We start from the raw sequence: 12,984 nt of genomic DNA, 5'->3' as shown, positions 1-12,984 counted from the left end.
ATTTTGAATCACAGGGTTGTGTTCCTGGAGTATGAATTCAAACGCTAACACTGAGGTAAAGCTATTCATAAATTAATTTTTAAGAAATTGTTAGTTCTGGACAACTAGATCGATCCACTATTTTTTGTTAGTACATTTAATCTGCATGTTTAGGTCAGCAAAACTCCTGAGAATCTCATCGACTGTTGCAAAAAAAAAAAAAAAAAAGCATGTCAGAAATTCATCTCTACCCTCTCTGCTGACATTCAGGGGAAGCAAACAACAAACACAATAAATACATTAAAAAAACCCACCATCTTACTAACGGTATTGGTAGTTTTAAACCCCAATTCAACCTTGCAGTTTTTTATCAATTACATATTCTGATTTTTTTCTTTTAAAAAGTTTTAACATAAGACAAATCACACACAACGCTCCCTCTTTAATAACGTGTCCTCTGACAATAAAAGCAAGGAAAATAAAGTGGAGAGGCGTTTTTTAAGAAAGAAAGAAAGAAAAAGAAAGAAAGAAAGAAAGAAAAAGAAAGCAAGCGAAAATCCCTGGTATAAAGTATTTGCCATCACCCCTTTCCGTGTCTGCCTGCCGCACGGGTTAAACATATATATAATCCTACATTACTTGAACAAGTTGTTTGTGGAGTTGATTTTATATTTGCTTGCAGCAAATATAAATAAATAAATAGTCCCACGCAGGGGTGGGTGGGAGCAGGGTCTGGAATGGATGCTCAAGGAAGAGCGCTGAACTCCCTCTGATTTATCCAACCCCATGGATTATTTATCCGCAAAGTTCCAAGGCATGCCATTGGCGGACGTCAGGGGTGTCAGAGAGATCTCCGGCTCTCCATTGGCGCTTTCCACGTGCGGGCCAGCCTCACGTGCTTCCGGTTCGAATGAAAAAAAGTGTGGCTGAGCGATTTTTTAGGGAGAGTTTGTTGCAAAGATCGGAGCTGTCAGAGATTTGCTTTAAAAAAAAAAAATTAAAAAAAAAAAAAAAAATACCCAGGCGCGGTGCAAGCTGGCGCTTAAAGACTCTGCCAAGCCTGATCGGTGGGCAAAGCAGAGCATGACACTTGGGGAAATCAAAACCTACAATATTTGTAGGAAGAGGGGTAGATTTTAAAGGAGACCTGAGGGGGGTGGGCTGTGGGGGAGGGGGCTGCTTTGTGATTTTATTGGATTGGGTGGTGCAAATATACGGTAATTTTTTTTATTTTTAATTTTTCTTTTTTTTAAATTCCAAAACCCAGTTCTCTCCAGTGTCTCACTCTTTTTGGATATATCTGTCTTTTTTTTTTAAAAAAAAAAAGCCAACAGCCACCCAGTATCTCTAGATCAGCTCCCAGCCAACAAGTGGATTTTATTTGTATTTTTTTTTTTTTGTGGTTGTTGTTGTTCACCCCCCCACCACCCACTGGCAAAGTGGGGTGGGAATAAAGTGTCGGTGTGTGGGGCGCGCGGGGGGGGGGTGTGGGGGGGGGGGGGGGCGGGGGGGGGAGGAGGAGGAGGAGGAGGGAAAGGCAGCGATCTCCGTGGCGGGGGCCGATTATGGAAGAGCAGACGGACAGTCAAAGTCACCGAGACTCCGCCACCACGACAGCCAGCAGCAGCGATGGAGAGAGCGTCCCCGTCTCGCCCAGCCACGCGCCCGCCTCCCCTGCAGCGCCTTGCATCCTGCCCGTGCCCCACCACCGCCACCAGCAGCCGCCGCCGCCGCCGCCGCAGCACCGCACCACCAACTTTTTCATTGACAACATCTTGAGGCCGGACTTCGGCTGCAAGAAAGAGCCGCTCCTGCTCGTCGGCGGAGGAGGAGGAGGAGGTGGCGGCGGCCGGGACAGGGACCGAGATCGCGGTCAGACCTCAGGTAGAGAAAACGTCAACCCACTGCTCCCGAGGCCATCCAACCCGTCCTCTCTCCTTTGCCCGGACTCAAACTGTAACCCCGACAGCTCCGCCTCGGCGCCTCCTGCGGCAGCGGCTGCCCCTAAAGCGAACCCCGCCGCGGCAGGCGCCGCCGCCGCCAAGGCGCCCTGCGAAGGGAGCGGGGCTACCCCGGCGAAGTACGGGGAGCGTGCCAACTCCGCCATCCTGCTCGTGGGCTCTAGTCATGCAGGCCCTGTTGTGAAGGGCGATTCGCAGCAGCCTCTAGTCTGGCCCGCCTGGGTTTACTGCACTAGGTATTCAGACAGACCGTCTTCGGGTAAGAACCGCTGCGCGCAGCACATCTGTTAGCTATTAGCGAGCAGGCACTGGCCTTCTCCCCCCCCCCCCCCTCCTTTAAACGTGGATATTGTTGTTGTGGTGAATTGTTATGACTTCCCAGTGTAGACTCTGCCGCTCAGCCCTGCTGCAGGGTCCGATTCCTACTGGGGGAGGAGGGGGGTGTCACACAGCCAGGCCCTTCGCGCTGGGGATTCAATTATTGGGGGGCGCGGGGAAAGCTTTTCCTCTTCTCCCAGCTCCCCTTCTTCCCCCCCCCCCTAGAAAACCCCGCATTCTGACACGTGAGGACAGACCTGGAATATTTCAAGGGGGGGGTGTTGTTCTGATTAAGGGGGGGGGGGATCTGGGGCTGCAAATACAGTAGCTGCGAAGTGAGGCAGAGATTTTTTATTTTTATTGTGTGCTGATGAGTGGGGGGGGGGGGGGACCGGAGGGGAAAGATCAGAGACACATGTTGAACGTATTACATCTTTGGAAAGGGGCTGGGGTGGGGTACGGGTCTGAAAGGCAGAAAGCGGGGGGTAGGGGGGGGAAGAAATGCTTTCAGCGAAAAATGTTTCTGTTATTGGAAAGCGAAGCGGGCCCGTCTACGAGGTCGCGTATTGACCAGAGGGGTGGTGTTCTGCCTAGTTTTTAGCGGCCGAGGATCCCTCTTTTCTTAAGGAGAATATCTGGTATTGTTTGAGGAATTTATTTCCCATTCCCTCCCCCCCCCCATGGGAAAATCGGATTCCCGGGACCTACTACTCCTGTGATATTTCTGCTGCTGCTTGTTATTTTAATTCAGTTCCTTTTAGCTTCCACTTCGCTTATTTTAACTGTTGCTGTTCATGGAACAAATCAGGTGACCCGGGTCACTTTTAAAGGGTCTCCCAGAATTACCTCCCCCCCCCTAGCTTGTGGGATCCAGGAGAGGGGGTGTCGATCAGACAGCTCCGGGAAAGTCCCAGGGATTCTGAAGTTCCCAGACGAGATGGTGTGTCTGCCCGCCAACCCGGGCCCAGACCTGCCGGGGTGGGGGTGGGGGAGAGTAATCTTAATAATAAAACTGAATAAGAATCGACCCACGTCTCCGGGAGCAAGGGCCGGGGTTGCGGAAAGCAGAGCAGGGGTGAGATAGCCAAAATGCCCGGCTGGAGAGTCGGCGTGACCCGTGGCCTCTCGTGCTCCGCTCCCTTTATGAGCTTCTTCCACGGAAAGTGATCAATTTGCTGCTATCAGCCCGCGCCATCTAGATCCCACGGCTATTGACACGTCCAGCTCCTTGAAACTCAGAAAAGCCACTTTGATTGACTAACCGGATTGATTGAGTGATTGAGCTGTCAGGCTCAGCCTTCCTAGCGCTCGGCCCCGGGCCGGGGCAATGATTTTATTAACATTTCCCAGGGCCGCCACATGCAAAACATTTTACACTTTCCTTTGACAAAATCTCTTCTCTGGCACCCAACACCAAAAAGCTCCGCCGGGAATGTCTACAATTCCCTTTGTTGTGCTTGGATCTGTCCCTGTTTTCTCCTCCCTGGTATGTGGGGCGGCTCCGGATCGCTCACGGGCAGTGGCTGAGTGTAACTGTCTCTAGGTATATGTGGATCCATTCTCCCCTCCCCCCTTTTCGGAATTACTGTTTTATTATAATTGCAAATTTCGGTTTCCAAGAGGGAAAGGAGCTGGGCTCAGATCTGTGCCATTTCCAGACACCTAGTTTTCAAAGCAGCTTCTGCGGGGTTTTGCAGGACAAGGAGATAGTGTGAAGAGATTTATTCATTTTTCTCCCTTAGTAAACTGGATAAAGAGGGGATTCATACATATTAATATATTTCCCCCCCATATTCCCTAAACTTGCCCTGAGATCTCTGAAACAAACAAACCAGCCCTGTGAGATGAGCTTTCAGGCCTACTCTCAGAGAGGAGGCCTGCTGTCTTCCACCGGTAGGTAGCTGGCTGCACTGTCCCCGTGAAATCTGGACTCCCTGATCTGCTTTTGGATCAAAACCTTGAGCTACTCAGATTTTTTTTTTAAAATCCCTTCCTAAAAACCCCTCCTTTCACTGGGTTTGTTTGGAAGCCAAAATGCAACAGCCTGCAAACCCAGCCGTATGTTTTCGATCCTCTTGGACTATCCTTCCGTTTAGAGATGAATACATATCAGCTATAAGCATTTACCTCGCCCTTGGGGATACTTTTCTGGTGTTGGAGCCTTTTATTTTTACGCTCACATGTACTATCTGTGTTTAAAGTTCAGGGATCATTTGCATTTATACATTTTAAGAAAGGCCTGAGACGCCTTATCTGTCCGACAGTTAATAGTGGGAGGGTTTCCAATGAGACTATGAACAGGAGAAGCAATTGATTCGGATGATCCAAGTCTCATGCCGAGACAGGCAGAACTGAAATATACACTGTCTGCAATCCATTTAAAACGCATTCCACACGGATACAAATGTGAATTTTCCCGTATTCATTATAATATACCTACTTTCCCGTTTTAAAAATAGAGGGAAAGGGAGAGGAGAGAGATTTTCAGTTAATTTAACATCTATAAAGACAATGGATTTGAAAAGCCACCCGGACGAGTGACAGAATAAATACAATTTACTCTGTAATGATATAGGGTGTCCTGAAAACAGCAGAGATCAAGACTTAGCTTGTTAATTAACAATTGGTGGCGATTCTGTCTTGTGATGGTTTTCTGTCTTAGTTTTTACTCAACACACCAGGCGGCGGGGGAAATATTTGCGTTTCTCTACAGGGCTTGTCTAAAATTAGTGTTACACAAAAGTGAGTTATGTGGTTGTGACTTTTCCAGGAACAGGGGCAGTTTAGATTACAGGGGCACTTTTCTTCCAGCTAGCCCGAAGCGAAGGAGGACTGGTGGCTCTCCGGCTTGAGTTAGTAGTTTTCATGTATGTATTAGAAGAGTGTCGTGTTGTGTACCACGCAAATGGACTGCAGTTTGCTGTTTCAACACCTTGGGTTAGCGGAACCCCCCTTAGTGAGGTGTTCAGAGTGCTGCGTGTGTGTATCTTTTGTGCCACAACGTCCCCTCGCCTTGACTGTGCGCTTTTTGCGTGGGGCGCATTGTCGTACAACCTTCCTCAATAGCTGCCCCAAAGAAGTGAAATAGGATAGGCGAGGGAGAATTCATTTCCCTTTGTAACTGATTATTTGAGGGCATTGGGCAAATGGGGTATTTTAGCACGAGCAGACATTCAGACTTGACCAAAAAAAAGGAAAGGTGATATTTTCTGTCTCCCGTCAGGTTTGCAGAACGGCTGGCGAGAGCTGTGATAAATTCATACACCGAAACATGTTTGCATAAAATGAAGTGTGTGCTCTAAATAGTAGCAGTGGTTTATTTTAGCTCTCCGATTCCGGAATTTATACACACACACACACACACACACATTGCATACAGTATGTTTCTTTACTGCATGGTCTGGGATGATACCTTGGCTTTAAAAAATTCTACGAGCCGCACGGGGTTTGTTGGGGCGCATAAATGCGCTTTATATTTCAGTCCATGCGTTTGTTTCCCATCTTCGCAAGGGCGGGTATAAAAAAACAATTGCAAACCTTTGTAATGCCACGATCCAAGAGCGATGTTTGTATTTACCCAGCTCTGCCCAGACAAAACAGACTTCCTGGCATGCACTACGGCGACCAGAGTTAGGGTAACGCAAATCCAGTAGCTCACAAATAGACAAATTAGGTCACCTCCTATTCGCTGTTATTTTCGATAGATTATTTGGTATTTTTAAATCCATGCAGAAGCTCATTGTGTCCTTGAGATATTTATCTAGGGCCACAACTCTGCGAATTTCCCGGCATGAGCGTTAACCACTGTTGTTTTCAACTTGTGAGGTTTTTCCCCACCTTATCCTTTCTCATCACTATGAACTGAATTACCCTGGGGTGGGTTGGGGGGAAGAATCTCCCCCTCTCATCACCCACTAATAGAAAGCAATTTGATGGTCTGCTTTTGGCTGCCTTGGTTTTTTTTTTTGGGGGGGGGGGGGGGAGGGAAGGGGAGAAGTGAATAAGTCGGCCATTTTTATTTCAAACTGTTTGATCCCCATCAGAAAGGTCTGCCTTGAGGACCGGGCAGAGGGGGTATGGAAGTGAAGTAAATGCTGGGGGGGACAGGGGGTGCCCCCAGTGAGATGCAGAGGGGTGAGACACGGACTGGGGGCACGTTTCACGTCTAAGCATGCATTTCAAACCGCTATCCCCCTTGTCTGTCTCCCCCTCCCCCTCGCCTCCCCCCACTTCCCCGGCTGTCTCCGTCCGTAGGTCCGCGGACCAGGAAACTGAAGAAGAAGAAGAACGAGAAGGAGGACAAGCGGCCTAGAACAGCGTTCACGGCAGAGCAGCTGCAGAGACTCAAGGCGGAGTTCCAGGCCAACCGCTACATCACCGAGCAGAGGCGGCAGACCCTGGCCCAGGAACTCAGCCTGAACGAATCCCAGATCAAGATCTGGTTCCAGAACAAGCGAGCCAAAATCAAGAAAGCCACGGGCATCAAGAACGGTTTGGCTCTTCATCTCATGGCCCAGGGACTGTACAACCATTCCACTACCACCGTGCAGGACAAAGAGGAGAGCGAGTAGTCAGAAGAGCCCCAGCCCACATTTATTATTATTAATTATTATTATTGCCAGGGAAGGAAAATAAAATAAAAAAGGACTTGACAGTGGAAAGTGACATACTGAGGGGGACTTTGGACAGGTGCTATTTAAAATCAAATCTATTGTCTATCCATAGTATAAGGACACCAATTTAAAAAAAAAATGAACACTTACAAAAATTATCTCTATATAGCCAAACATCATATGATCTTGTATATATTTAATTTCAGGTAAGAAATATGTGTAGCGATCTCTAGTTGCTGGACAGTTTCTCTCTCTCTTTTGTTTGTTTTTGTTTGTTTTCTTTTGTTTCTGATGTCGTTGCCTCTTGTTTTTAAGTAAATGTCCGACTCTCGAATTTTCATTTTATTTTTTTTTCCGTGTGAATTTCTGTCTTTTTTTTCCCGAGAAAAATTGGATCCACTGACTGCGAGCCTGAACCCGCCGCTACAAGCCAAAGATTTTATTATGTTCAGAAATCTGTAGTCTGAAATAAAGTGTAGACTGTGTTCAGGATACAGGCTGGCTGTGCTTCTTTACTTGGTGTGTGTATATACACATACATAGATATACATATAAATATCTATACATATCTATCTTCATGGCTTGATTATTTGTGGGGGGTTTAAAGAAATTGATTAGTACAGCAATTGGCTAACCAATTCACATACACCTTTCAACAAAGGGCGAATACATTTTTAGTTCCAAAGCCAACCCCTTAGAAATCGGTGCTCCTGTCTTTAAAAAAAAAAAAAAAAACCAATCAAAATCAAACCAAAGAAACCTTTTCAATATCGAAATCATTCCTCCGTCTTCGTCGCCGCCCTCTTGCTTTTTTTGTTGTTTTCTTTTTACAGGAAATAAAACCCACTTCATAATAATACATCAGCAACTCCTGCAGGAAAATGTCATGAAACCTTCTGACTGTTTAGGGCTCCAGGACGTGTTGAAAAGGAATTTGTTTGACAGCTTCTTGTCTGATTCCGAGATCAGTCTCGTCCCATATTGAATTTCCACAGAGGAGCCTTTTTTTTTTCTTTCTTTCTCCAGGGCAGGATATACAGACTAGCAGGAGCGAACTAGAGGGAAAACGCTCATTACTTTGCAGTCGGTTGCTTAGCAGCATGGCCTAATGAATGGTACTTTCTCTCTGTCTTGAGCCTTTATCTCAGCCATTTTCAGGTTTAAAGTAAATTCAGTCACTTAAAGGGACTTCAAAGAAAAGAAAAGAAAAACGGAAATTATTTCGGCGGTGGGGGGGATCTAGGCCAAAAAGAGGTTCGAACAGCCCGTCAATGTTAAGAGTAGAAGTCAGTTTTAAGGCGGCTGGTGTGTTTGTAGCCACTGTGTGATGTGGAAAGTCGGGGGAGGGGGGGGGGGGGGCGGATTGTGTGGCCCGGTGCCTGGGCCATGAAGGCCGCATTGGGCATGCGAGCACCGCAGTGCTTGCGTTTTTTTGTCCTGGGTTTGCACATTCCCAGTTCACATTTTATTTGGTGTCTTCGTTGTGTGTGTGTTTTTAGAGACTTCTCCGGGCGTTTGCCCTTTCATATAGTCATTTGTGAGCGTGTGTGGATCACACATTGCCCTGGCCCCTCCTTTTAGTGCGTGAGCGGGACTAAACGCCTCACCTTTTTGGTGCCGTGGGTTATTTTCCATCCTTACCCCCCCCTTCCCTCCCCGGTCGCCTTTTGTCTTCACAATGCAATGGTTTGACTGTGACAAAACTCTGGGCCAGGCATGAGTATACAGGAAGGCTAGGAAATTACAGAAAATAAAGGTAATCACAGGGTACGGTGGTAAGTATAGCTTTCATATTTTCAGCTTTGTTTCAGAATATGACTATGATAATGCCTGGCTTCCCCGAGTGTATGTGCGTTTACCACACAGGGGCTGGAACCAAAGTGTAGCAAAACGCCTCCGCTCACGCTATGTGATCTAATTTATAAAGCCCCGCAACTTTGATTAAACCCACCGAGCGCATAGACTAGACCTGGAGCGCCCTGGGGGGGTAGAATTCGGAGTACACACGTTGTGCTCCTGGCGGCGCGCACTGTGCAGTTCTAATCTTGCACTCAGGCCGGAGGGGAGCCAGCCAGTGTAAACGGCTCAAGACTGGGAGGCAGTTCAGTGGTTACAGAATAAAACGCGGGGGGGGGGGGGGGAATCGAAAACTGAAGTGTAAACGGGGGTGGGTTTTTTTTTTTTTTTTTTTACCCAACACGCATTCGGGTATTTTTACCCTTCTCCACTGTCTGGGAGGACACCAGAGCCCCCGGGAAAGGGGCTCAGAAGTAAACGTCACACCCCAGCGTTAGACATGTGCAGGGAGCCGCCAAACAAGCCAGACCCTTTAAAACGCAACCCCGGTCCCTGCAGGTGGAAAGAGCTGGCAGGAAGTTTCAAAATGGGCTAATTCTGGATGTGTCGGCTCCTGGACTGCCAGGATCCACGAGGGAAGAAGTAGAGTTGCTGGAATATCTGAGGCGGATTCAGGGCCAGGCATCCCTGACAATAAGGGCCAATTGACAGCTATGGATGGTACCTATTGTAAAGCACAGCCACGCTTTGCATTGACCACGGCCATGCTGCTCCCTCCCGCTTCTGTCTACACCGCTGGGCTTTAGGGGACATTGCTGGGCTAAAGACCCTGCCTTTATTTCGAGGCAGGTGATCGGAAACGGGCTGTGTCCCCCGTAGACGGGACTGGAAAGGATCAGGAGCTGAGCTGTGGTTTTGACAAAGAGTTAGTAACATCTTTGGGTCCCGTGGCTTCCCATTCAAGCTGGACTCGGCGGGGATCGGGTGCCCTGCACCAGGTTCTTTCCCCCCTCACTGAGCGATCACGGCTGGTTTGGGTCTGAGCTGGACTGGCTGGTCAAGTTTCTTGGTCTAAGCCACTATCGCCAGCCGAGCGCTGAGCTTTCGGCTAGATAGGCCGAGCGTGATTTAAAAGTCCTGGGGTTGAAATCGACGCAGTGCAGCTCCATCCGAAGCCCTTAATATACACACGTTACACACACAGATATAAAGAATCGAATCACACCGCGCTCGTCTTCTGCACGGAAGAAAATAAACTGTCCGAACAACACCGACTCCTGGCAAACAACAGAAAGCGAACCTGGGAGATGCTCCCTGCACTGGTTTGTGGCTCGACGCCTTTTTTGAAACGCACCCGTCCTCTCCTCCACCCTTCCCTTCCCCAAGCAAGCCGCTGACTTTGCAAACTAGAAATGGTCACCCACCCACATTTGCAAATATGAGGCAGGCTCGCGTTTTATTGACTGCCCCCGGTCATTAAAGCTAGTTAATTGCCGCGATCATTGCCCCGGGATTATTTACAGACACTGCAAACCCCACCCAGGCACCACACCCCTCCTTTTATTTGCTGGGACACAGGCGGGGCTGGGAGGAAGTAGAAATAACAGCAGGCCAGCATGCAGATATTGGAGAGGACCAAAAAAAAAAAAAAAAAAAAAGTCTCCCATCTAAACGCAGCTGGCTGGGTTTCTCTTACCCGCTCGCACGCACTTTCCCTGGAGCTGTATACGAGAAAATGTAATTTCTTTTTACAATCGTCTAATTACTTTCCCTAAAGAGCAGGACTGTGCCGTTCACACAGCAGTTCCCGCAATGCCGGGTGGCAGTAGTGGTAGGGTTTTGTTTTCCATCGATACTGTTATTTCTCCGTAGATACAGCGGACCCTGCTTATTTTCGCTCCCATCGAACACTGTCTCAGCCATTTAGATTGCAATACGGATTTAAAAAATAAGGCTACATAATAGACCCATTTTTATTCCCTTATCATGAATTTCAGAGAAACACACTTATTAAACGGGGTCCTCTCAGTAAATCTACTGTGAGGCTTGATGCCCGGGGGAAATTTATGATATTAACATTTTATTTCCGAGATTGTTTTAATCATATTGCATTTTTCTGTACTGAGAGGGCCCTAGAAGAACAGAATAGTATGAGTGTACTTCGCAGCATTAAAGGCCAGGGATATTTTGAAAGCCACAACTTTTTGTTTACTCCGAATCCGTGGGCAGAGACTTCCAGGCACAAAGAAAACCTAGCTGTCTAACGCTGTAGTCTCATTTCATCAGCTCTACCTGCAGCGCAGGGAAAGGAACACGGAACATTTACATTTGAAAATGAAAGGCGGAATGAGTCTCGGAGAAAGCACAGCCGGCCAAAAAATCTTACGTGCTTTGGGAGTCGCATAAAGAATTGTCTTAACCTCTTAAGTGTCCCTCCGAGCTGGACAAATCAGGAATAAAAGTAGGACAGGAAAACACAGACCAGATCCAAAGGGAAAAGGAAGAGGATTATTTAAACAAGCCAGGCTTTTCAGTGTAATTATACTTTGTATGATTTCTTCCACGCATAGTCCAACAAATGCCCATCCGAGCAATGGCAGCCTCGCACAAGATACAGTTCACACGTCTACAGAGATCAATTCTGTTCCCACTGAAGTGGAGTTTTGCCATCAATTTCAGTGGGAGCAGGATCGGACGCATCTCACCCTCGGAATTACATTTCAGAGCAATACGACATAGCTATGTCTTTAAAAATCAAGGCTCCTTCTTCGGTCAGCACTCCAGTTAAATAAATACAATGCTATAGCGAACGAGGATTCAGTAGCTGCCAATTAGAGACACCTGTGAAAAGAATTAATTTCCTGTCCAATCACGTGTATTGGCAATAAAGTGTCTGTGTAGCTCTGTGTATACTACCACTTTACACGCCCACACACAAGCACACAGTATGTTTGACTGCCTATATGTATACATCACGCACGCTTTTAGAGGAAAGAAATAGGTGGAAATATGGGTCCCTAGGGCTGGGGCTGAGAGGTTAACAGATCTCCAAGCAAATAGTTTTCATAGCAGGGGTTCCCTAACTTCCTAATCTGACAGGAGCCAGGTGTGATTGGACGGGCTGCGTTAAATGGCTTCCTAACGGCGGCCAAATGTGCAAAGTTTGCAAAAGTTTAGCGCCGAAGGCAGAAAGTGTCAAGGCCACAGGGCAGGGCGGCCCCCTCTGCTCGCCAGCACCGAGTTCTCCAGAGTCGAGTGCTGGTTGGGGACATTTTGCTCGGCCGCTAGTGCACACGTGGAAGCAGATCCAGGGCCCGAGTCTTTCATCCCGGCTGGAGTGCTGCTGCTCAGGTGAAAGGGAAAGGCCAAGAAACACCAGCCGCTCCAGCTTGCTGTAAAAATCTACTTAGCTTCAGAAACCCGGCGTCTCCCCCTCCTACCTCAAACAGAGAATTAGGGTCAGAGCATGACTGCACCCTCATGTCTCCCCGAGGTATTGTTTTTTAATATCCAGCAGATTAACCCCCCCCCCCCCCCTTTGCTGATTAAAGAAATTAAATATTTGATTCTTTCAAACCCCATCAGGAGAAACCAGCTGATTGCCAGTGGCTTTCAGGGGCATCGCTGGCCCCTTGGCATTGAGAACCATAACACCAACTTCCAGATGCAAACTGGATTCCCATTTTCCTTTCTCACCAGGTCCCCCCGCCTCCCCCAGCAGCTCCACGCACGGATGGCGCCCAGATCACCCGACCACTGAAAGTTTTACTCCATCGCTCGCCTTTACTTTCGGGGTTAACACATGGACTGAGGCGAACAATAGGGGCTCAGATCAATCCCCTGATATTTTACATATTCAAATGGGGGCTGAAAAGATTGGGGGCTGGCCCTTTGGTCCTGGCAAACGACACGCGTTCATCTTTTGGCTTTTTTTTTTTCGAAGCCAGCTTCATTTGGAGGTGCATATACCGATGACTTCTGTCAGGGAGCTTGTTCCTTTGTGCCTCCTTCCAGGAATCAAAGCAGACACGATTGTGAAACCTATCTTTCCAGGTCAAAGGTCAGCTTTCACAATCCCAATTACAATGCTTTCTAATGATGTTGATCTTGAGAGCGGCAAGTGTTTTGATTCCCAAACAACCAGGTCTCTCGCTTTAGGGGAGGGTGGGGGGGGGGGACCTGTTTAAAAAACAAAACGTGGACGTGGTTCTGCCGTGGGTTAAAAACCTATCCAAGGAAGTAGGTGCTGCAAAGAATTGGTTTAAAAAGCCTTAATTTTTTTTTAAAGGGCTGCAGATCATGGCACAGGCTCGGAC

The 12,984-nt window shown here is 47.8% G+C and overlaps 1 protein-coding gene and 1 long non-coding RNA gene across 2 annotated transcripts; both read left to right on the top strand.

The window, feature by feature from the left end:
• Nucleotides 1-1,543: 1,543 nt before the first annotated feature.
• On the top strand, nucleotides 1,544-7,357 carry EN1 (engrailed homeobox 1). Its single transcript, XM_067549915.1, has 2 exons — nucleotides 1,544-2,199; nucleotides 6,513-7,357. Exons 1-2 carry the CDS (start codon nucleotides 1,545-1,547, stop codon nucleotides 6,827-6,829), a joined length of 972 nt encoding a protein of 323 aa, XP_067406016.1. The 5' UTR covers nucleotide 1,544; the 3' UTR covers nucleotides 6,830-7,357.
• Nucleotides 7,358-12,084: 4,727 nt separating this feature from the next.
• LOC137154230 (uncharacterized) lies at nucleotides 12,085-12,405 on the top strand. The gene is made up of 2 exons (XR_010920170.1): nucleotides 12,085-12,161; nucleotides 12,254-12,405. It is a non-coding gene; the product is annotated as an uncharacterized lncRNA (long non-coding RNA).
• The last annotated feature ends 579 nt before the right edge of the window (nucleotides 12,406-12,984 follow it).

This window comes from Emydura macquarii, unplaced genomic scaffold (genome assembly GCF_026122565.2).
Source record: "Emydura macquarii macquarii isolate MOO-44397 ecotype Brisbane River unplaced genomic scaffold, CSIRO-AGI_Emac_v2 contig_1253, whole genome shotgun sequence".
In the NCBI taxonomy this organism is placed as follows: Eukaryota; Metazoa; Chordata; order Testudines; family Chelidae; genus Emydura; species Emydura macquarii.
This window is presented reverse-complemented; position numbering and strand designations above follow the sequence as displayed.

What these genes read in the sequence shown, in the direction of transcription:
- EN1 (XM_067549915.1), top strand. Translation starts at nt 1,545, where the DNA reads ATGGAAGAGCAGACGGACAGTCAAAGTCACCGAGACTCCGCCACCACG. An exon ending in TTCAGACAGACCGTCTTCGG is followed by an intron (nt 2,200 to 6,512) that starts GTAAGAACCGCT and finishes CTCCGTCCGTAG; the next exon opens with GTCCGCGGACCAGGAAACTG.